Source organism: Psammomys obesus, unplaced genomic scaffold (genome assembly GCF_907164565.1).
Source record: "Psammomys obesus unplaced genomic scaffold, mPsaObe1.curated_primary_1811, whole genome shotgun sequence".
In the NCBI taxonomy this organism is placed as follows: Eukaryota; Metazoa; Chordata; class Mammalia; order Rodentia; family Muridae; genus Psammomys; species Psammomys obesus.
Genome location: NW_026590466.1, coordinates 707058 through 732896, shown reverse-complemented (window position 1 = coordinate 732896; position 25839 = coordinate 707058). Strand labels below are relative to the sequence as shown.

General features: G+C 39.9%; 1 protein-coding gene across 1 annotated transcript in view; it reads left to right on the top strand.

The window, feature by feature from the left end:
- The window catches only part of LOC129676899 (claudin-34-like), a 36547-nt gene that overhangs the window by 7605 nt on the left and 3103 nt on the right, over positions 1–25839 (top strand). Inside the window, exon 4 of the mRNA XM_055607416.1 lies at positions 23946–24537. Within this exon, the coding sequence (XP_055463391.1) occupies positions 23946–24537 (592 nt within the window). The remainder of the gene's footprint in view (positions 1–23945; positions 24538–25839) is intronic.

Genomic DNA, 25839 nt, shown 5'->3' with positions numbered 1-25839 from the left:
CACTATCTTTCCACATGCCCACCTTCCCAGATACCCAGAAGGCTGGAAATTCCCTGGCTGTGGCAACCCTTTCTTCATTCTTCTTTGAATTAAGTGGTACAATTTTCTTATCTTTCTCTTTTCACCTGGACACTACAGCTCATTCTAAGATGTAAAAGCAAATTACTGCTATGTTACATAGCTTTGAAAATTCAAAATTACTAGGAATTATAGCAAGTATTCTTCAGATGTCCACCTAAAACTTCTGCACTTAAAACCATGTCTAAGATGTAAAAATGGGCCTCCTATTATTGTTTTATACTTTTTTGACTGGAGTATGGATTTTCATTAAGTAAAATCTTGCCCACTTGGTCTTATGAAATCTAAATTTTATTTATTTTTTAAGTTAATTTTTTAATTTTTTGTATTAGTTACAATTTATTAACTTTGTATCCCAGCTGTAGCCCCTTCTCTCATTCCCTCCCAATCCCACCCTCCCTCCCTCATCTCACCCCTGCCCCTCTCTAAGTCCACTGATAAGAAAGGTGCTCCTCCCCTTCCATCTTACCCTAGTTGATGAAGGTAAATAATTAAGGAATACAGTATATATGGAAATGAGTGTCATAACATATCAGCTCCTCACATCATTCATAAAGATGAAAGCATGTTTGTTTCCTATGTCATGATAAAAGCATCTCTTCACCAGATTAAATTTCTCAAACTATGTTGAAGTCAACAGATTGCTATAAGGAATCTCTCCAGTGCAGTATAAGAATCAATACTTTTAAAGACTTCCCCGTGTTCCCTTGCTTTCTCCTTCAGTCTTTTAAATCTATTTTGGCCTAAGTATTTTAAACTTGAGTTCTCTTACCCCATCCTCTCATCCCCAAATATACCAACACTATTCTGTAAAAATGACTTGTTTAAAAATTTTGTAGACTTTTAAAAGCTTAACAAGTAGTTCCTATTACAAATCCACTCTATTTTCCATTGCTCTCCCTGCTATGTTCCACCTTCTGGGGAAATTTGAACAAAAACTACTCACCCAAAGATAGGGCATCAGGAACAGAACAAAGAAACATTTCTACCCAGGAATCCAACCCAAGTTAGCAAATTAATTTGTTTATTGTGGTTACTTACAGTAGTAAGAATGAGGGGGTTACTTATAGAAAAAGGGACAACACAAAGACAGCTGCATCACCAAAATGCTCACCTTACTATGGGTGTCTACTCACAAAAGCAGCTCAAAGGATATTATAGTCTTCTCTCCTCATTTCAGGGGTATCCTTATATGTAAAATTTTAATTTTCTGGGTTACTATTATTTAGACAAAGCCTCTCTATGTAGCCCTGTCTGTCCTAGAATTTTCTGTGTAGACCAAGCTGGCCTCAAACTCAACTGTCTGCTTCTGCTTCCTAAGTGCTGAGGTCAAAAGTATGTGCCAAAATGCCCATCTGCTTCCTGAGCCTTAAAAGCCTCCCTCTAAAGTGGAATGGTTCAATTCAGATGAATTTGTTTCACAACACCTCCAGTTCATAAAGTTGTTCCTTGGGGCCGGGCAAGATGGCTGCGCCCGGAGGACTCTCATTCTGAGGAGCAGCACAGGAGGATTGGCACAGTGACCAGCAATCAGAACTCGCAGCCATAAAACACAAGTGATTGTGTTTTACAGGTGAGAGGATACCACATGGTGGGGATTCAATCAGCTTTAACTCACCCGGCTAAACCTCGGAAGAGATTCTGGTTCCACCAGGCACTTGGTCGCCAGCCCAGAGCTACACGCCAGCGTGATCTGGTCACGGTCCCAGACTGAACTGTGGACCTACAACACCATAGACTGGATTTCCCAGTCGAGAGATAACCCCACGCAGCAGGAAACAATTGGGACCGACCTCAGGTTACCCAGACATCCCCTGGAAAAGACTGGGGTTCCGCTGGTGCCCCAAGAGCCAGCCCAGACCCAGAGCCTGCACAGAGCCCTGCCTACGCGCCTGATTCGCCGCCTCAGATAGAACTGTGGGCACCAGGGCACCAGGGCACCAGACTGCGTGTCTCTGGCAGGAGGAAACCCCCTGTGGAGGGGGTCAGCAGCTCTAACGCTTAGGACACCCAGCACCAAAACACTTCCTGGACTCACGCAGACTCTAGTGCAGGCAGGAGCGCTGTGCTCTGCCGCCATTATTGAGTTCCCCAAGGGCACTGGGACACACAGCTGCATCCTCAGACCTACAAAAGCCAGAGAGCCATTACAGCAGCCCTCAGATACTGTGCCAAGGATCAACCAGTTATCCCTAGCTAGACTGTCAAAACTGTGGGAATCCCTGGTCCTTCAAGAGAGCTGCACCCACAGCGTCTGGACCAGAGCAGTGCCTGCAGCCGCCATCTCAGAGACACACAGCTTCTGGTCCAGAGTGAGGCACCCAGCCTCCAGAACAGAGCAGTGCCTCCAGACGCTAACTCAATTTAGATGCACATTCTCCAGGTCCAGAGCTGAGCACTCAGCCTCTGGCCCAGAGACTTGCTGAGTGCACCTCCCAATTTCCTGGACAGAGCTGTGCTCCCCAGGATAACAGACTGAGTTTCCCTGTTGGGAGAAAACCCTACAGCTAGGGAATCAGCAGTTTCTTCGACAGGACTGTACATGGAAATTTAGTGAGCAGCAGCACACTAAATTTATAACAAGAAACCCAGCAGTGGGGCAGCTGTCTTGAGAAATTCTATGGGTAAGAGGAGATCCCCCCCTGCCTAACATAGACAACAGCTACTACTCAGGGCTATAAACCTGAGGTGAGCAGTGGCAACTCCTGAGAAACACTGGCCATACAGTGACCATAACCAAAAAGCAGAGAAGGACTCCTTCAGGAAAAATCATCTTCCGGCCAAGGGGATACTCCCTACCTCAGGACTCCAGGAAGCACAGAAACTAACAGCCAACACCTAAATCAGCCCAGTGGGTAGAGGTCAGTGTAAAGGCTCAACCAACAAAAGACAGAGCAATATGGCATCTCCAGAACCCAGCCATCCAGGGGCGAACAGCCCTGAACAATGCAGCATAATAGAAAATCAAGAAGATGACCTTACATCTATGTTGATGAAGAGAATAATAGAGGAAACAAATAAAATACGTAAAGAATTAGAGGAAGATAAAACCAAACAGATCATGGCTATCCGTAAAGAAATGAAGGAAGATAAAGACAAGCAGATTAGGGCCATCCGTGAAGAAATACGGGAAGATGCAGCCAAACAGCTTGTGCCCTTCAGAGAAGAAATAATTAAATCACTGAAAGAAATAAAAGAGACAGAGTTGAAGGAACTAAAAGAAAAAGAGGAAAATGCAAGCAGACAGGTGAAGGAAGTAAACAAAACAACTCAAAACCTGAAGATAGAACTAGAAAAATTAAAGAAAACACAAATGGAGGAAATAATGGAGAGGAAGAATTTAGGGAAGAAAACAGGAACTACAGAGGTAAGCATAACCAACAGACAAAAAGAAATGGAAGAAAGAATCTCAGGTGTAAAAGATACAATGGAAGAAATCGAAGTATCTGTCAAAGAAAATGTTAAATCCAAAAAATTCCTGACACAGACCGTCCAAGAAATCCAAGACAATATGAAAAGACAAAACCTAAGAATAATAGGAATAGAGGAAAAAGAAGACTCCCTTCTCCAAGGCCCAGAAAATACTTTCAACAAAATCATTGAAGAAAATTTCCCCAAGTTAAAGGAGAAGCCAATAAGGATACATGAGGCCTACAGAACACCCAACAAATTTGACCAGAAAAGAAAATCTTCCCGCCACATAGTCATCAAAACAGTAAGTATACAGAACAAAGAAAAAATACTAAAAGCTGCAAGGGAAAAAGGCCAAGTAACATATAACGGCAAACCCATTAGAATCACACCTGACTTTTCAACAGAAACTATGAAAGCCAGAAGGGCCTGGACAGATATCATGCAGACCCTAAGAGAACACAGATGTCATCCCAGGCTACTATACCCTGCAAAACTCTCAGTCCTCATAGACGGAGAAAACAAGATATTCAATGACAAAAACAAATTTCAACAATACCTACACACAAATGCAGCATTACAGAAGACACTGGAAGGGAAAATACAACCCAAGAAAATTAGCTTCTGTCAAGAAAACACAGGAAATAATTAACCTTACTACAGCAAAACAAAAAGCAACCAAGCACACAACCTTATGAACACAGCCAACATCAAAATCAAAGGATCGAACAGCCACTGGTCATTAATCTTTCTCAACATCAATGGACTCAACTCTCCAGTAAAAAGACACAGATTAACAGAATGGATACGTAAACAAAACCCAGCAATCTGTTGCATACAAGAAACACACCTAAAACACAAAGATAGACATTACCTGAGGGTAAAAGGTTGGAAGACGACTTTCCAAGCAAATGGACCCAAGAAACAAGCAGGAGTAGCCATTCTAATATCTGATAAAATAGACTTTCAACCAAAATTAATGAAAAGAGATGAGGAAGGACACTTCATACTCATCAAGGGACAATTCCACCAGGAAGACATCACAATCCTGAACATCTATGCCCCAAATACAAGAGCACCCACATTTGTAAAAGAAACATTGATAAAATTTAAACCACATATAGATCCCCACACATTAATAGTGGGAGATTTCAACACCCCACTCTCAACAAAGGACAGGTCAACAAAACAGAAATTAAAAAAAGAAACAGTATCTCTGACAGAGGTCATGAATCGAATGGACCTCACAGACATTTACAGAACTTCACACCCAAAAACAAAAGAATTTACCTTCTTCTCAGCACCTCATGGAACCTTCTCCAAAAATAGACCATATAGTTGGTCACAAAGCAAGCCTCAACAGATACAAGAAGACTGAAATAATCCCTTGTATCCTGTCTGATCACCATGGAATAAAGCTGGACTTCAACAACAACAGAAATAGCAAAAAGCCTACACACAGATGGATACTGAACAACTTGTTACTAAATGACAGCTGGGTCAGGGAAGAAATAAAGAAAGAAATTAAAGCCTTTCTAGAACTCAATGAAAATGAAGACACAACATACCGAAACTTGTGGGACACAATGAAAGCAGTGCTAAGAGGAAAGTTCATATCACTAAATGCCTTCAAGAAGAAATTCGAGACAGCTCATTCAAGCAACTTAATGGCCCACTTAAAAACCCTAGAAAAAAAAGAAGCAGACACACCAAAGAGGAGTAGACGGCTGGAAATAATCAAACTCAGGGCTGAAATCAATCAATTAGAAACAAATAAAACAATTCAAAGAATCAATGAAACCAAGAGCTGGTTCTTTGAGAAAATCAACAAGATCGACAAACCCTTAGCCAAGCTAACTAAAAGGCAGCGAGACACCACCCAAATCAACAAAATCAGAAATGAAAAGGGGGACATAACTACAGACACTGAGGAAATCCAAACAATCATTAAGACATACTTCAAAAGGCTATACTCAACAAAATTTGAAAACCTAAATGAAATGGACAATTTTCTTGATCGATTTGACTTACCAAAGCTGAATCAGGACCAGGTAAATCAATTAAATAGTCCTATATCCGCCAAAGAAATAGAAGCAGTCATCAAAAGACTCCCACCCAAAAAAAGCCCAGGACCAGATGGCTTCATCGCAGAATTCTACCAAACCTTCAAAGAAGAGCTAACTCCAATTCTCTTCAAACTATTCCACAAAATAGAAACAGAAGAAACATTAGCAAACTCATTCTATGAAGCCACAATCACCTTGATACCTAAACCTCACAAAGACTCAACAAAGAAAGAGAATTTCAGGCCAATCTCCCTTATGAACATTGATGCAAAAATACTTAACAAAATACTTGCAAACCGAATCCAAGAACAATCAAAGATATTATCCACTATGACCAAGTAGGCTTCATTCCAGGTATGCATGGGTGGTTCAATATACGGAAATCCATCAATGTGATCCACCATATTAACAAACTGAAAGAAAAAATCCACATGATAATCTCCCTAGATGCTGAAAAAGCATTTGACAAAATCCAACATCCATTCATGTTTAAAGTACTGGAGAGATCAGGGATACAAGGCACATATCTAAATATAGTAAAGGCGATATACAGCAAGCCTATAGCCAACATCAAACTGAACGGAGAGAAACTTAAAGCAATCCCACTGAAATCAGGGACAAGACAAGGCTGCCCACTCTCTCCATATCTCTTCAACATAGTGCTGGAAGTCCTTGCTAGAGCAATAAGACAGTTGAAGGAGATCAAGGGTATACAGATGGGAAAGGAAGAAGTCAAATTATCACTATTTGCAGATGATATGATAGTATATATGAGTGACCCCAAAAACTCTACCAGAGAACTCCTACAGCTGATAAACACCTTCAGCAAAGTGGCCGGATACAAAATTAACTCAAAAAAATCAGTAGCACTCCTGTATACAAAAGACAAAAGGGCTGAGAAAGAAATTAGAGAAACAACACCATTCACAATAGCCACGAATGACATAAAGTACCTTGGTGTAACCCTAAACAAGGAAGTCAAAGACTTGTCTGAAAAAAATTTCAAGTCTCTGAAGAAAGAATTAGAGGAAGATATGAGAAGATGGAAAGATCTCCCATGCTCATGGCTTGGCAGGATTAACATAGTAAAAATGGCCATGTTACCAAAAGCAATCTATAGATTTAATGCAATTCCCATCAAATTGCCAACACAATTCTTTACAGACCTGGAAAGAAAAATTCTCCACTTTATATGGAATAACAAGAAACCGAGAATTGCTAAAAAAAATCCTCAACTATAAAAGATCTTCTGGAGGTATCTCCATCCGTGATCTTAAGCTGTACTATAGAGCAACAGTTATAAAAACTGCATGGTACTGACATAGAAACAGAATGGTGGATCAATGGAATCGAACAGAAGACCCAGAAATAAACCCACACACTTACGGACACCTGATTTTTGACAAAGATGCCAAGACCATACAATGGAAAAAAGATAGCATCTTCAACAAATGGTGCTGGTCCAACTGGATGTCTACATGTAGAAAAATGCAAATAGATCCATACTTATCACCCTGCACAAAACTGAAGTCCAAGTGGATCAAAGACCTCAACATAAAACCAGACACATTAAATCGGCTAGAAAAAAAAGTGGGGAATACCCTAGAACTCATTGGTACAGGAGAAAACTTCCTGAACAGAACACCAACAGCACAGGCTCTAAGAGCAACAATCAAAAAATGGGACCTCATGAAATTGAAAAGCTTCTGTAAAGCAAAGGACACCGTCATCAAAACGAAGCGACTGCCTACAGATTGGGAAAGAATCATCACCAACCCTTTATCTGACAGAGGACTCATATCCAATATATATAAAGAACTAAACAAGCTGAAAAGCAATAAACCAAGTAATCCACTTAAAAAATGGGGAACAGAGCTAAAGAGAGAATTCTCTGTAGAGGAATATCGAATGGCAGAGAAGCACTTAAAGAAATGCTCAACCTCATTAGCCATTAGGGAAATGCAAATCAAAACAACCCTGAAATTTCACCTTACACTCATCAGAATGGCCAAGATGAAAAACTCAAGGGACAACACATGCTGGAGAGGTTGTGGAGAAAGGGGAACCCTTCTCCACTGCTGGTGGGAATGTAAACTGGTACAACCACTCTGGAAATCTATCTGGCGCTTTCTCAGACAACTAGGAATAGCGCTTCCTCAAGATCCAGCCATACCACTCCTAGGCCTATACCCAAAAGAGGCTCAAGTACACAAAAAGGACATTTGCTCAACCATGTTTGCAGCAGCTTTATTTGTAATAGCCAGAAGCTGGAAACGACCCAGATGCCCCTCAACTGAAGAATGGATGCAGAAACTGTGGTACATCTATACAATGGAGTATTACTCAGCAATGAAAAATAAGGAAATCATGAAATTTGCAGGTAAATGGTGGGACCTGGAAAGGATCATCCTGAGTGAGTTGTCCCAGAAGCAAAAAGACACACATGGTATATACTCACTCATATAAACATACAATATAGAATAAACCCACTAAAATCTGTACATCTAAACAAACTAAGCAAAAGAGAGGACCCTAACTAAAATGTTCAATCCCCATCCTGAAAGGCAAAGAGGATGGACATCAGAAGAAAAAGAAAATAGGAAACAACCTCGGAACCTGCTACAGAGGGCCTCTGAATGCCAGAAGAAAACAGGAAACAACCTTGAAACCTGCCACAGAGGGCCTCTGAAAGCCTCTGCACTATAGACTGTCAAAGCAGATGCTGAGCCTGATGGACAACTGATGGGCAGAGTGAATGGAATTTTATGTAAGAAGTGGGAAATTGGAAGAGCTGGAGGGGACGGGAACTCCACAAACAGAGCAACAGAACAAGATAATTTGAACACAGGGAACTTCCCAGAGACTCATACTCCAACCAAGGACTATTCGTGGAGATGACCTGGAACCCCTGCACAGGTGTAGCCCATGGCAGTTCAGTGTCCCAGTGGGTTACATAATAATGGGAAGAGGGACTGCCTCTGACATAATCTGATTGGCCTGCTCGTTGATCACTTCCCCCTGAGGGGGAAGCAGCCTTACCAGGCCACAGTAGAGGACAATGCAGCCACTTTTGATGAGAACTGATAGACTAAGATCAGAAAGAAGAGAAGAACCTCCCCTATCAGTGGACTTGGGGAGTGGCATGCATGCTGAAAAGGGAGGGAGGGTGGGATCAGCAGGGGATGAGGGAAGGGCTTATGGGGGGATACAAAATGAATAAAGTGTAATTAATAAAAAATTAAAAAAATAGTTGTTCCTTAATCCATTTACACATAATTTTCTAGGTCTGTCTCCTAGTTCATAACTGACAACACCTTTGCATGCAGGTACACTCTCTTGACATTCCTTGTGTCTCTCATCCATGTAGTTCTAGCTTTTTCAACCTGCTGAACAAAGTGGGTTCATTATCCTGTCACTTAATAAACTCCAGCTGATCTCTTTTGAGGAAGAACATTTCCTGAGTGGTGACATTAACTGACTGTGGTATACCAAACACAACATGGTAATTTCCGATGCTACCACATTTGACACATGAATCTGTTGCATACTTCCTTTTTAAGCTTTCTAACCAAAATTGTACTTAAGCCTTATGCATTCTAAAATTGACTGATGGTTTTATTCCCCGATGGTCCCTGTTTCCATCAATGGTCACACTAGTATCCCCAAAAGTCATGTTCCAATGTATTTCTAATTACCTGAGAAGCTTTAAGAGTTTGACATTATTTTCTATGGCCACTTAGTTATTCCACTATCATATTCATGCAGACAAAACAAGGTAAAACGTCACTCTTTCCCAATAATTGTTTGATTTCTGGAGTTAAGAGAACTATCAAGTTGGCTTTGATGTCATGAAGTTTATTTTACTTGTTTTTGTTTGCTTTTTCCTGTGTTTATATCGACTCAGTTCCTTATTTGAACTCATGAGATATTTTTGGATTGCTAACAGTAGTAATGATAAGGTTCTATGGAGTATTTGCATGGAAGAGAACTTTCCAGCATGCACAAAGCCACATGTTTCACCCAGAACATTCATGGATTCTTGCATAAACAAATCAAAGGAAATTCAAGCATAGATCATCACTTTATACTAAAAAAAAATTGGTCTATATGTGGTCATTCATGATTCATCTGTGTTCTTTCTCATTGGCCCATTTCACAACTTGAATTCATGGTAAGAAATTCTTGGCAATATGTATTTTGTCCACATGAACTTCAATACACTTTTGTTTTCTAATGCTTGTGGAACACCATCTGAGAAGGCTCAGTTCTCCACAGTTCTTTTTCTCTTAACAGCCATGACATAGCTAATATGCTCTTACTTTATTTTAGTGGGGATGTGTTTCTCCTCCATTTCCTTGGCAACTCATTCATTCTGGGAGACTTTGACTAGTTCCATGATTCTCTGAGATCATGTTCTGCAAAATGTTAATGTGCTTGCTAGAGCACACATTTGTTTGCAATTACACCTCAACTTGTTCATGTTCTTTGTCACTGGTTGGCATTGTTATAAGACCTGTGTCCATTGGGTAGTTCAGAGTTATAGCTAAAGGTACAATATGCCTTTTATAACCTCCTACACAACGATGTTACCACTGTAAAACCAAAAAGTCTGACTATTCATTTCCTTCTCACCCTGTTTTGATTTGATTATTTTAGAAACAGGCTCTCAGTATGACACCCAGGTTGCCCTTAGTCTTGTGATCCTCCTGCCACAGGCTCTCAAGTGCTGGGATTATAGGCCTGCACCAGCATAGCTGACAATACTCTCTTAATGCACTTGAAGACCCAATGTTCAAATTTTATTGGTTGAGGAATAAGTTTTTCATATAAACATTTACATTTTAGAAGCATTTGAAGAAATAAAAAGTAAAAAATAATAATAATGCTTAAAATCTCCCATTCAGAGTGAAATGTACTGACAATACTCAGCCATATATAGAAGCTGAACAATAGAAACTCATATTCTGCATTGCAAGACTAACTAGGCATTAAAAGTTCTGTACAGGTCTGAGCCAGAAGGGTCTCAGTGCTGCATGAGGGACTCACACAGGAGTTCCCCTCCCTAACCGAAAGGCTATCTTCAATTGACATTTACTTGCACAGGAAAAATGTGTTTTCTCCAACGGAGTCTCTCTGGGTATAGAAACCACACTTAAGGGTGAACCCCATGCTCAGCAGAAGATGGCCAACACAAAAGACATTCAGTTGTAACTGTGTGGGATCTGAGATGTAGGAGGGGATGAGGGAGATGGAGTCACAAACCCAGGAAACAGATTCTGGAGACCATCATCGAGGTGCAAATCTACTTTTTTTCTGCAGCAGCAAGCATTTTAACACAGTGTTTGAACCAATGGGGAGTTGATAGGAGCTCTAGAATGACCAGCCATCCACTATCACTGTGAGAGGTCTCAGGCCTGCCAGCACCAGAGGGAACTTCAGTGCAGATGGAAAGCAGCTACTGCCCTGTTCCATGCTCAATCTGGGGCTTTCACAATTTGCTGGGATCCTCCTTTTGTGTCACGTGGTTTGGTAGCAGACATAGGCACTCATTCTTTTTTTTTATTGTCTGATTCATGTTAATATTTTTTATACAAAAATATTTCATTTTTACTTTAAACAAAGACATTTAAAGTAAAACAATAGCTCAGTTTAACCCGCCAAACTAGCAAAATTACTAAAGAGCATGCATGTATAATACATGTGTTCTTTTTTACCTTTATTAATTACACTTTATTCACTTTGTATACCCCCCATGGTTCCCTCCCTCCTCACTTCCTCCACCCTCTGCATGCAAGCCCCTCCCCAAGTCCACTGATAGGGGAGGACTTCTTTTCCTGTCTTCTGATCCTAGTCAATTAGGTCTCATCAGGAGTGGCTGCATTGTCATCTTCTTCTGTGGCCTGGTGATGCTGCTTCCCCCTCAGGGCAAGGTAATTAAAGAGCAGGCCAATCAGTTCATGTCAGAGACAATCCCTGTTCCTATTACAATGGAACCTACTTGGATGCTGAACTGCCATGGGCTACATCTGTGCAGGGGTCTTAGGTTATCTCCATACATAGTCCTTGGTTGGAATAGCAGTCTCAGGAAAGACCCCTGTGCTCAGATTTTTTGGTTCTGTTGCTCTCCTTGTGGAGTTCCTGTCCTCTCCAGATTTTACTGTTTCCCACTTTTTCCTAAGATTCCCTGCAATCTGCCCAAAGGTTGCCCATAAGTCTCAGCATCTACATTGATAGTCTGCAGGGCAGAGCTTTTCAGAGGTCCTCTGTGTCAGGCTCCTGACTTGTTCCCTCTTTTCTCCTACTTCTGATGTCCAGCCTCTTTGCCTTTCTGAATAGGAATTGAGCATTTTAACAAGAGTCCTCCCTCTTAATTTTACAGATTTTAGTAGGTTTATCCTATATTATATGTCTATATGAGTGAGTATATACCGTGTGCATCTTTCTGCTTCTGGGATAGCTCACTCAGGATGATCTTTTTCAGATCCCACCATTTACCTGAAAATTTCATGATTTCCTTGTTTTTTATTGCTGAGTAATATTCCATTGTGTAGATATACCACAATTTGTGCATACATTCCTCCTCTGAGGGACATCTGGGCTGTTTCAAGGTTCTGGCTATTACAAATAAGGCTGCTACAAACATGGTTGAGCAAATGTCCTTATTGTATACTTGAGGCTCTTTTGGATATTTGCCTAGGAGTGGTATAGCTGGATCTTGAGGAAGCGCTATTCCTAGTTGTCTGAGAAAGCGCCAGATTGCTTTCCAGAGTGGTTGTACCAGTTTACATTCCCACCAGCAGTGGAGGAGGGTTCCCCTTTCTCCACAACCTCTCTAGCATGTGTTGTCTCTTGAGTTTTTGATGTTAGCCATTCTGATGGGTGTAAGGTGAAATCTTAGGGTCGTTTTGGTTTGAATTTCCTTGATGGCTAATGAGGTTGAGCATTTCTTTAAGTGCTTCTCTGCCATTCGATATTCCTCTGCAGAGAATTCTCTGTTTAATTCTGTACCCCATTTTTTAATTGGATTACTTGGTTTTCTGCTGTTTAACTTCTTTAGTTCTTTATATATACTGGATATTAGCTCTCTGTCAGATAAAGGGTTGGTGAAGTTCTTTTCCCAATCTGTAGGCTGTGATTTTGTTCTGAGGACAGTGTCCTTTGCTTTACAGAAGCTTTTCAGTTTCATGAGGTATGGGCACTCATTCTATTGAGCAGTATGGAAGCCTTTCTCACACTGAACCCCACACGGGAGTGGCAGCACCCACAATATTGCTTTGTTTGGGCATATATATGTCTTGCTGGACATTTGCTGGTATATTATGTGTTTCTGATTTTGTGTTTTCATGAATTTTTGGGAGTGGATGCATGCTTCTTATATTTTTATTTCGTCTTCAAAATTCTGATTTGTTTTGTGTTTTTGTTTGCTTCTTTGTTTTCTAAAGACAGAGAAAAGTTGTAGGGTTGAGTAGGTAGTGGAGGAGCAAAGTGTGATCAAAACATTGTGTGAAAAATTTTTCAACTAAAACATAAAAATAAAGAAGAGCAAGTAAGAATTAACATATTTGAAAGCAATTTGATATTACCTAGTAAAGCTTATTCAGATAGTCTGATTGTCTTAGTTAGGGTTTCTATTACTCGACAAAACACCATGACCAAAAAGCAAGTTGTGGAGGAAAGGGTTTATTCAGCTTACACTTTTATAGCAGTGTTCATCATTGTAGGAAGTCAGGACAGGAACTCAAACAAGGCAGGATCCTACAGGTAGCAGCTGATGCAGAGGCCATGGAAGGATGCTGCTTACTTTCTTGTTTCTCACAACTTTCTCAGCCTGCTTATTTATTGAACCCAGGACTATCAGCACAAGGATGGCACCAACCACCTGGGTTCAATTCCCAGCCACCATATGGTGGTACACAGTTGTCTGTAACTCCAGTTCCAGGGATCTAATGTCTTTTTCTGGCCTCTGAAGGTATGTCACATATGGGATGCAAAGACATACATGCGGATGGAGAACTCATACACACAAAATAAAAATAAATCTTTACATTTTGAGCCCCTTAGCATATCTCTTAGGGACATGCTTCCATCACTTATTCAATCTCAAACAACCTCTAATATGTCCTGACCACCAAGGAGTTCTTACCTTCGTCTTTGCAGTTTTCCTGGTCTCTGCAAAATTTTTCTAGGCCTTTTCTCATATTGCAGAGAAATGTTCTGTTCTGGGATCGTTATTGAGTCAAAAGAATGTAGTTCACTGGAGACCCTGGAAGTCCACACAACACAGCAAGAAACACATCTTTCCTCAACGCTGCGTTTGAAACCCAGGACAAGCCCCTGGATCAGAAACAAAGAACAACCCCAGAATTACATAAAGAAAGTGAAAGTAATTCACCAAGACAATTTCTTTTTACAAAAAGGGTGTACTTGAGGCCAGGCCAGGCCAGGCAAGCATGCACTCTTGGCTTAACCACAATCTAATTTGTGACAGCACTTCATCTCATTGGTGGGAACTCAATTTCATAATCTGACGACTGGCTAATCAGCACAAAGGGAAAAGGGAAAGTTCAGGAGACACAAACCCTTGATTGCTAACTACCTTTGATAGAAAAAATATAAGATGTCCCTTTTGTTTATCACAAGTTTAAGTGGTATGTAAGAAATTTAGGTAAGTTTTCTATTGAAGATTTATTTTTTAACACTTTTGGAGGGTGTTGGAGTTTATACAAGATCTCAATTATATAACCTAGTCTGTCCTTAAAACATAGCCAAGCCTATGACATTGGCACATGGTAATCTTTATGTTTCAGCCTCTTGGATGTGGTAGCTAAATGTGTTTGTCACTGTGCCCAGCTTTTGTGCATTTTTAAATGGTAAGCTAAGAAGATATATGCCTTTTATTAATGTAGTAGAAAAAGTCAAGGTGCTTTCATGACAATGTCTATGCTATCTTTCAAGGAAAAGGAGTGCCAACAAGTAGGAAAAGATAATACTTAAACAATGATCTCTTGGCTGTTTCCAAATGAAAGGACTCCCTTACCAAGTTTCTTGAAGAATGAAAGAAAAGACATATCAGATTTTCATTTCATTCTCTAGAACAACTATTTGTAACCTTTGGCACACAGGGCAGTTTGAACCCATGGGGGTCATGTGGTGTGGTTGCTGGTCATTGTTGGATTGACAAAAAAAACTAGAATCACCTGGGAGATGGGTTTTTGAGCATGTCTGTTGGGGATTAGCCTGGATACATTGGGATTGGAAGACTCGCCTACTCTTCATGACACATTTCTCTAGGGGGCAGATTGTGGACTGCTTAAAAGTGGAGAAAGAAAACTGAACACCAGCATTCGAGGGTTCATTGCTCTGCTCTTCAATGTGGATGTCATGTGACTAGCTGCTTCAAGTTCCTGGCACCTGACTTCCCCACAGTTAAAGAATATTTTACTGGTAGAGCCAAACAACCCTTTTCACTCTTAAATTGTTATTATTGGAGGATTTTGTCACCCCAACTAGAAAATAAACAATGACAGAATATGCTGCCAAGAAGTAGGGTTGTTGAGGAGATAAATCTGCCCTTACTTTTTTTTAATTTATTGGTTTGTTCTCTCTGTGTCTCTGTCTCTCTGTCTCAGTGAGTGAGAGTATAAGGTGGTGCTGGAGCACCACTATTCTATTGGATGGAATATTTTCACTTGATAAGATAATGTAGGGAGCCATTAGGGTTTTCAAGGGGGTTGAGCACATGGCCTTTGCCTATAAATGAGGTCTGTGGTGAGATTCCTAGAAAATGCCAGGTTTGTATCTGTAAAAGGAGAATGGTCCTAAGCAATTAATTGTTAATTGTGCTGGAATTCTTCAACCAGATTCTTGGGTTATGGACCCCCCTCCCTTTTCATGCCCCCATAATTGTTCCTGTATTCCTATCATGCCTCAATAGTAACATGGAGAGTACCATGAAAAGAGATAGAACAAGCATGCTCACTCAGATCTCTCTGCCATCTTACGAAACTACTGAGCCATCCTGGTAATCCCTAAAATCATGATCTAATTTGATTCTAATTCCTTTCCAATTCTAATCTTCCAAATACCATAACATATAGTTCTGAGACTAGGTTTTTAACATTGAATTCTGGGGGACATACTCAAGCCACAAAGCACATGTATCCAGCACTCGCTACGTGTCTTAGTATTCTTTCTCCACCAATGTGTCAGAGAGCTGAGAGCCAAGAGCCAAAGCAAATTTTGACTTAGAAAACTAAGAGCTTGGGAGCTGGAGCTATGGATCTATGGTTGAGAATACTTGCTGCTCTTGCAGGGGACCTAGGGTCCGTCCAGGCACCCACAAGACAGCTTACTGTAACTCCACCTCCAGAAATCTGTGGTGGTTTGAATATAAATAACTCCCATATATTTGAATATTTAGTCACCAAGAAGCAGCACTATTTGAAAGGATTAAGAAATCTGGCTTTGGTGGAGGTAGTGTTACTAGGGGTTGTATTTGAGGTTTCAGAGCCCATGCCGAACCCAGTGTCTCTCTCTGCCTGAGGATCAGGATGTAGTGTTATGTGGACCTCTCCAGTGAAGAACACTCAGACAAACTGTATATCTAATTGAAAGTCTTTATTCCAGCTGGCTGGGACCACACCGAAGTGTTCAGGGACCCAGGTACAGCCTTGAGAGTCCAGAATACTGTATTTTTTCATTTTAAAGTTTTCTTTTTTATTATTATTATTAATTACACTTTATTCATTTTGTATCCCCCCATAAGCCCCTCCTTCCTCCCCTTTCTGCATGCATGCCCCTCCCCAAGTCCACTGATAGGAGAGGTCTTCCTCTCCTTTCTGATCTTAGACTATCAGTTCTCATCAGAAGTGAACACTGGGTTTTTTAAGGCAGAAACTACAATCTGGCATCTTGTTTGGCAGCTGTGTGGGGACTTCAAAGAAGTGAGTAGTTTGAAGCAAGTCATTTTAACAGAAGCTTCCATAAGCAGTTATTGAGGAGGAGGTTCCATACACACAGGCAGTTTTAACTAGGACATCCTGACTTTTGGTTTCTAGAATAGAGTTGTGTAGCTTTCCATGGTATTCTCCATAAAGAAGATAAAATTCCAGTTAAACTTGAAATGGCAAGAATACAAGATGGAAGAACCCCTGCACTGTCTTGCCCCATCACATTAGCTCTCAATTACTTCTCCATCACTGTGTCTCCCTGCCTTCTGCTGTGCTCCCCTACGTGACCTCTGGAACTGTAAGCAAGTTCCCATTAAATATTTTCTTTTCTAAGAGTTGCCTTATCCATGGTGTCTCTTCACAGCAATAGAACACTGACTAGAACAGGATCCAAAACCCTTTTCTAATATCAGTAGGTACCAGGCAGTAACAAGGTGCACAAGATGTAAGCAAAATTTTTTTAATTTTATTTTAAACAAAACTTTTATAAATATGAAATAAAAATAAATTACTCTTAAAAACTTTAAAAACATTTAAAATTAATTTTAAAGACAAAACTGTGGAGTGTGAAGAAGCAGAGGCACACAGCACAGTTTGATGATTCATCAGGAAATGCTGTACTGAAGACACTGAATAGGTTTTTAATCCTGCAGCAACTCAGGTGGGCTCAGCACAGAAATTCATTATTGGAATTCTTTGGGAAAGGCATAAATTATGTTTATTTATATTCCAATCTGGAATGATCATGATTTTCATCTGGAACAAAGATGGGGGTAAAAAGAATAAAGAGGCAAATGGCTCTCATTTAGCCTAGCTTCACATCAATTTTCCTGTGTATCCAAGGATGGTCTTGATCTTCTCATCTTCCTGCCTCTACCTCCTGATTGCTGGGATTACAGATATGCACTAGCACATCTTCTTCATGGCTGCATGCATCTGATAAGGGCTTTGTTTCTTGGATATATAAAGAACTCCCAAAACCCAAGTAGGAAAACAGCCCAATTTAAAAAGTGGACAAAGGATTTTATGAGATATTTTGCCACACAGGATATGGTGCATGGAAGCACTAATGGGTTGGTTACAACCTGCTTTTAAATGTGTAGAGATCTTGTGTAGTTACTCAAAAAGATGTTTATGTAATCAAATACATGGAGAACAGTGAGGAAGGTCCCAGAAGACCTGAAGTTTATATATTACTCAGGTTCCAAAGACCTGAGTCTTTGTTCTATCAAGAGATCATTTACTTTTTATTTTCTCTTGATTGGCAGGTACAGAGAATTTCCTTTTCTCTTCAGTAACCAAAACCCTTCCTAAAATATACAAACACACTTATGTTCATGTGTAGTTACATGGGTTCATGTTTTCTGAAAGTGCTAATTTCCATGCTTCCTGAGCAAGAAAAGCCAAAGTTGGTGCCAGAGGCTCTAGTGAGGCCTGTCTTTAAGACAGTTGAGTCAAGGCCAACAAGCTTCAGGACTGAAGAACACAGATGGCCTTGTTGACAGCCTGCCAACACTGGCTGGATTAAAGACTTTTGAAAGTGTTGATTTCTGTTCAATGAAACTACTTTTACCTTGAAAATTCCTTGTTCTGCCACCACAGCCACCTCTTCCTCCTCTGTGGTCAGTCCTTCCTATGATTACGGGTCACATTAGAAAGAGTGAAGCTGACTGTCCAAAACCCTGCAGAGGAAAAATTTTGTTTTTACTTTAAACCAAGCTATTTACCTGCTATTGATTCTTTTCCAAATAATAATAATAACAATAACCTAAACCAGGCATGTTAGCACAAACCTGAAGTACTAGAAGACCATTGATGAGAGTTCAGAACCAGCCTGGGCTATACAACAAGATGCAGTGTAGTAAGAGGAGAAGGGGTGGTGGGTAAAAGTAGGAGATGGGGAAAGGAAGAGGAGGAGAGAGGGAAGAGCAAGAAGTACAGGAGGAAGAAGGGGAGGAGGAAAAGCCTCACTACAAGGGAGACTTAAATTATTTGAGCAATCTCTGATGTTGATCATATGTTTATAATTTGCAGTCCAACAATGGTGAAGGGCACAGATTATATTAGGTTTAATTCTGTAATGCACAGTAATTATAAATTCTCAGCAGTACACAGTATAAGGCATTTAAGTAACTCATGAGTTTGTATGCCTTCAACGACAGAGGTGAGAAATATGCCTTAAAGGGAAGGAATAAAGAAAGGGATTTCTGATGTCTGAATTAGTAAGTGGGTCTTGATCATGTGTAGGAAGGTTCACAGTATACCCAGCCCATCCTGCAAAAAAGGGGGAGGGGAGTACATGATGAAAGGAAGCAAAGGCAGTACTACATTATGTCCCCAAATAGTATCATGATATTTACACCTTAATGGCTGAAAACAGGTGAGAGTATTCCATAAGGGTTGGAATTTGTGACATAGTAGAATTCTCAGAACAACAGAACAGGCTACTTGTGTTGCCAGCAACAAGCATCAAAGGACATATTAGGAGAGCTGTGACCTCGTCATTCCTGCAGGTCCAGATAGCTGTTTGTTTTGCCACATATCAGGTCACTGGTTTACTTGAAGACAGCATTGCTGGTTAGTAGACACTCCATCCATCCTAGGTTCTATACTCTAAGTAATGTGGCTAAATATACATAATCACAATTTATCACTGACCTGTTTAAGTATACAGATGTGTAGCTATAAATTCATTCACAGTACTGTGGAGCAGCCACCACTGTTCATCTTCCCCAACAGAAATGCTGTCCTTATTTAATGTCATCTCCCATTTTTTTAATTTCCCAGCTCCTAGTAACCATTATTCTACTTTCTGCCTCTGTGGATTGACTACCTCAGGGATCTCCTTAGTGTAATCACACAGTGTTTGATCTTCTGAGATGATGTTATAGCTTTGATGTGATCTGTTCCCAAAAGGTTCATGTGTTAAATATTTGGTATCTAGCTGGTGATACTGCTGTGTCAAGTTTTTGACACTTAAGTAGTTACGACATATCTAGCATGTGTACCTTTGGAGATTTTACCTTCTCTGTCAGATCTCTGTCCTCTATGAGGTGAATACCCTCTGTATCACCACAGAAATACCTGTCTTCAACACTCATGAAATCCACAAAGTCAAGGATAACAGTCTCAAATCTCTGAAATCTGACCCAAACTGAGTAATTCCTTTTAAATTTGTTCTCTCAAGTATTTTGGTCACACCTATGAAAAGCTGGTCAACACTGAAGCTTTGAGTTATGATATCTCAATTTAATGATTTATTTATTAACATCACAAGAATGTGAAAGACAGAGAAAGCTCTGTAGAAACTATGCTTTGAATTTTGAGTGTGGACTTTCTTCCAGGTTAGTTATATGTAATATGGTCTAGTCTCTGTCACGGTGCCATGTATTAGCACCATTGTCTGTCTCTCTGTCTCAATCTCTTTGTGTCTCTCTGTCTTTCTGTGACATTGCTACCTCACCCTGTTGTTACATTCTGTGTCTTATGTTCTCTATCTGAATTGTAGCAAATGGTCAGGAAACGTGGCCCAAAGTTCACCTTGTCTTATCCCTGATTTCCTTTCCACTCACAGATCCTTCCTTTATGAATGGCTGAAGGTGCCTGACCTTTTGATTTTTGCATGCTAGTCACAAATATGGAAAGTCACATGTGCTATCAATGCACAGCAGAAAGGTCATCAGATAGCATGATTTTGTAATATTGACACCTTGTAAATGAGCTACAATCCTCTTGTCAACCTGTGTGCATATGCACCTGTGTCTATGTTTACATGTGTTGATGTGTGAGAGTATGCCTGTCTTTCTACGAATGCACATATGTGTAAATAAACACCTGATTATATGCAATGCTTCGGTGTGTGACTTTCTGTCTCTCTCTCTCTCTCTCTCTCTCTCTCTCTCTGTGTGTGTGTGTGTGTGCCTGTGTGTGTGTGTGTGTGTGTGTGTGTGTGTGTGTGTGTGTGTTTTGTGTTCAACTCCCATTATGATTGCTGGATCAGTCCCATGGCTACTTTCTTTGACACCACTACTGCCTCATAGAGGTGAATCTGTGCTGCACAATCAAGATACCTGTGCGACTTAGGCATCCTCATCACTTGTTAAAGATCTCTTCCCATAAAATGTCTTGTAAAATACATTAAAAGCCATGAAGGCCTGGCACGTGGTGCATACCTGTAATCCCAGCACTAAGAGAGGCTGGTGCAGGAAGATCTCTGTGAGTTCAGTGCTGGCCTGGTCTATAAAGTGAGTCCATGGCAGTCAAGGCTACACAGAGAAACCCTGTCTCAAAAAAAAATAAAAAATAAAAAATAAAAAAAACCAAACCAAACCAAAAACCCACCCAGGATTACTTTTACTTTTTTATGATATCATCCTTCATGCCATGCTACCATGTTCTTAGAAGTTTTCCTGGCTCTTTTACTACAAAACACCCCCAAAAAACAAATATGCAGGGTGCAAAGTGCTGTCCCTTCTTCTGCTCTATGGACTCCCTGAACTCTCTCAATTCTTTTTCCCACTTAAGTGGGAATTTAATTTGTAGAACATTTTATTTATTTATTTATTTATTTATTTATTTATTTATTAGAATTTTTGCAGTAGAGATGGGCCTAGAATAAAGAGCTAGTTTGATGAATCTATTGATGTCAATTGAGCATAAATGGCTTTTCTGGTGGGAGCTTTTACACTAGGAAGAGAGTGTGCACTCCTTCATTTCAACCATCCCTCAAAAGCAAAGGGCATCTCAGGAATTTAATTCAAATATTAGTGTTCATTGTGTTCTAAATACCATTCTCATAAATGCAACATGGTACCCAGGTGCAGGCCAAAGCACGAGGAACACCTCTTCAAGTCCAGTATGTCTCCACACTAAATTTGAGCCAGTCATTCCAGTTTAAGTACAGCCCAAGCTACATAATGAATTTGAATCCATCATTGCCTACATAACAAGGTTGTGGTGCAGTTCAAAAAAAACATACCAAAAAGAATAACTTCCTTAAGTTGAGTGTAGTGACATATGCCTTTAATCACAGTACTTGGGAAGCAGAGGCAGACAGGTCTCTGTGAGGTCAAGTCGAGCTTGGTCTATATATAGAGTTCCAGGACAACCAGAGCTACACAGAAGACTCTGTCTCAAAAAAAAAAGTTTTTCTGAACTACTTTGGACAACTTTCAAGACGCTGTCTCAAAATGTAAATTTTTACAGGGCTAACAATATAGTTCAGTGGTAGAGTGCTTGCCTAGCATTTGTGATACAGTAGCTCCATTCTCCATTGCCAAAAAATAATTTGTTCAGGACTATCTATTCCAAGATAATCATAATTGTTGATATGGTCCCTTCCAGTATTGTTTTGGACATTACATATGATTTCAGGAACCAGTCTTTCAACAATCTTTTATTTGTGCTCCTGCCCAGGATACTGCCATTAGAACCTTCAGAACACTGTGATCTTCAGAGACTAAATTGTATATCTTTTCCCACTTGCCCTTCATTCACCTGACCCATACCTGCCATTCATCAGCCTCTAAGGCTAGAATATATATTGACTTCACCATCCAGGGCAGGTCTCAGACACATGGTGGCAATCCCCTCTCCATATTTCTCACATTTGGACTCCTCCTTTTGGTTCAGTTAGGAAAAGCATCCTTCAAAAATATTCTCCACCATCACCCCACCATTACATGGTTTCATCTTTCCACCATCTGCTACAATAAAACCTGTTGTTGGTATATCTCCCCACATTGGCTGAATCTGAGATTGACTTTAGTAGCTGATACATAAGAATCATACAAGAAATACAAACTATGGACAAAACAACGAATAACTGTCACCTTTAAATGTTGCTTTTTATACTTTTTAAATTTAATTTATTTTATTTTATGTGCATTGGTATTTTATCTGCATGTATGTCTGTGTGAGGGTGTTGGATCTTAGAGTTATAGACAGTTGTGGGCTACCATGTGGGTGCTGGGAATTGAACCCAGATCCTCTGTAATAAGAGTCAGTGCTCTTAACCATTGAGCCATCTCTCCAGCCCTCTAAATGTTGCTTCTTAAATATTTTAACATTTATTTACTTTAAGTGTGTGTGCGTACGTGTGTGTGTGTGTGTGCGTGCATGCATGTCCAGGAGCCCAAGAAGTACCGACGAGGTATCAGATCCCCTGGAACTGGAGATACAGTCATTATTAACTACCATATGCTTACTGATTACTGAACCCAAGTCCTTTACAAGAGTAATAAGTGCTCTTAACAGCTGAGCCATTTATCTAGCCCTCAAATGCTGTTTCTTAGACAATGAAAATGGAGACACCTTCATATCTTTGTTTCCAGGAGTTACATTCTACTCATGTAGAAGATAGTTGGATTCAGGAAACTGTTTTCCCTTGGATCACCTCTAGCAGTTTATTTCTCATATTTGCTTTCTGTGACACAAGGTCATGATTATAGATAGTACCTGAAAATAGCCCTAGAAAACCCACACTTTTGGATGATGATACAAACCATTTATCTAGCACACACAAGTCTCTGACTTCTAATGATATCACTTTAAAAAATAGTAACAGTCATAAAACAATGATATAAAACCTGACATGAGCCATGTATAGCGGCACAAGCTTATTATCTAAGTATTCAGGAATCTGAGGCACCTTAATTTTTTTTTTTTTTAATATGAGACCAACCTGGGTCACACAGTGAACTGGAGAAAAATGCTTGTATATTCTAGTGAAGCTATGTCTCAAAAGGTAGAATAAAATAAAATTTTAAGAAAAGCTAAGAAAAATATTTAAATAACAAATATTCAAAAATATGATAGTGCAAAAGCACAAAAATATGTTTATTGGTTTTTATGCATTTTAGATTTGCTTCCTGGTGAACATTTTTTTAGGTTCCTAAATTCTCTCTTTTGACATGTGGTAGGTAATATTCCAGTGACTTGGTTTGCTTCAAAGTAATGTACACTGAGCAGTAAATTGTATGTGTTTACCAGAATATATGTCTTCTATTACTTTTTCTTTAATTTATTAATTCGTCATTTATTAATTTTGCTGTGTTACTTTTTTTAATACAGGGTCTCACTATAAAGCCCTGCCTGATCCAGAAATTGAAACATAGGTTATGCTGGTTTTGACACTCCCCAATATTAAAAATTGGTGATCATCTTTATGGCTGAATGTCTGTATTCAAACCTCACTGTCCATCTGGACCAACAGTCAGAAATGGAACTGTTAAAATTCATTGTCAACCCATAGTAAATATTCCTCCAGGGCTCTTCTCTTAATTTTCTCAGACCATATTCCCAATTTTCTCAGACCAATTTCCAGAACAAAAGCCTTTTTTCTCAAACATAAACAATTATTCCTTCCTGTTACTAGCCACCCAACAGACAATGCCCCAGGCTTGAGGAGCCTGTACTTATGTTGTCTTGTATTTCCTTGCAGTTGTCCAGTGTTCATCATGTTTATCAACAAAAATTCCAATCGACGAATAGGAGGTTTTGCTTTGTCCACAATAGCATGGATTCTTTGCTCCACCTCCATGGGTCTTCCGCAGTGGCGAGTGTGGTATTTCAAGGAACCCATAAACTCTTACCCTCGGGTGGCCTTTGTGGGAATGTGGAAAGCCTGCATCTATCACCATGTCAACTTCAGTAATATTAGAATGTGTCACCATTACAGCTACTATGACACCTTCATCCCTTTGGATATTCGTGTTTCTCAACACCTGTTGCTAATTACCAGCATTTTATGGGTGGTTGGAAAAGTTGCTACTATTATTGTTCTTAGAAATGTGTACATGGGAAGAGAAGAACAGAATGTCACCCAAAATGCTTTTTGCCTCTCAGCGATTCTGAGCATCATTGCCAGTAGCTTTGTCTTCCTTGCTGTTTTGTGTAATTATTTCTCCATCATAAACAGAGAAGGGATTAACTTTCCACGATCTTTCCGTATTCCCTTTTACCCACATACAGAGAAAGTTGGTGTTGCCATGGTATTGGCATTTCTAGCAGCCATTCTGTTTTTGTGCAGTGGTGTGATTTTCATTCCTTACACATTTCCCTTAAACACCCAAGTCTTCCCTAATATCTGAAAATGAATTTACTGCACCTTGAAAAACCAAGAATTTCCTGTGGTTATAGCAAGGATTTTTGAGATGTCTATCTAAAGTTTCCAAAGACTCAACAATGCTGAAGTGGCCTGAGACAGAAAATGGACAAATGCCTCTTTCTTTATCTTTTCTGTCCTGTGTGTTTCATTACTTCATCAGTTGGATTATGGACTTTCATTAAAATAGACTTACCCACTTGTCAGTTTATTTTATGACATCTGAGTTTTCATTGATATCAATGTAGGAAACTAATCAAGAAACCTAAGTATATATGAAAGTGAATATCAGAGCACATTAATCTTTAATATAGCCCTCTGGTTTCAAGGCTAAAACGAAAAGTTGACCTATTTGTCATATAAAATTTCACAAATGTATTCAAGTTAACAGATCAATGGAAGAGATCTCCCCTGTATATTAGAAGGCTCAATCGTCTGAAGATGTCTATATTTCCTTTAATAAGCAATCATTTCCCACCCGTATGTCTGATATAACAGTCCTTAACTACTATCGTACAAAACCTTTTGAATCATGTTAACAAGCCACAAGGCACCCCTAACTAAAAACTAAGAATGTCATCAGAAAATATTTTAAATCTATAGCAAAGATTTCCCCACTTTGATGTAACTCAGCTACCTAATATTCACATGATGCCTTTCAATGTATTCATGGATATTACCTAGAACCCCTGCTTAGATGTAGCCCATGGCAGCTCAGTATCCAAGTGGGTTCCATAGTAAGGAAAACAGGGACTCTCTCTGACAATGCCCCAGGCTTGAGGAGCCTGTACTTGAACATGAACTCAGCGGCTTGTTCTTTGATCACCTCTCCCTGAGGAGAGAGCAGCCTTACCAGGCCACAGAGGAAGACAAAACAGCAGTCCTGATGAGACCTAACAGACTAGGGTCAGATGGGAGAGGTGGAGGACCTCCCCTATAAGTGAACTGTGGGAGGAGCATGGGAGGAGATGAGGGAGAGAGGGTGGATGAGGAGGTAATGAGAGAGGGGATTACAGCTGGGAAACAAAATGAATAAACAGTAATTAATATATAAAAATAAAAATTTAATTAAAAAACACCAGCAACTTTTCATGCTAAAAAAAAAAAAGAAAAAGAAAGAAAGAAAGATGCCTTGGATTATAACTTTTTTTCCTAACCCTAACCCTAACCCTAACCCCTAACCTTAACCCCTAACCCTAACCCCTAACCCTAACCCCTAACCCTAACCCCT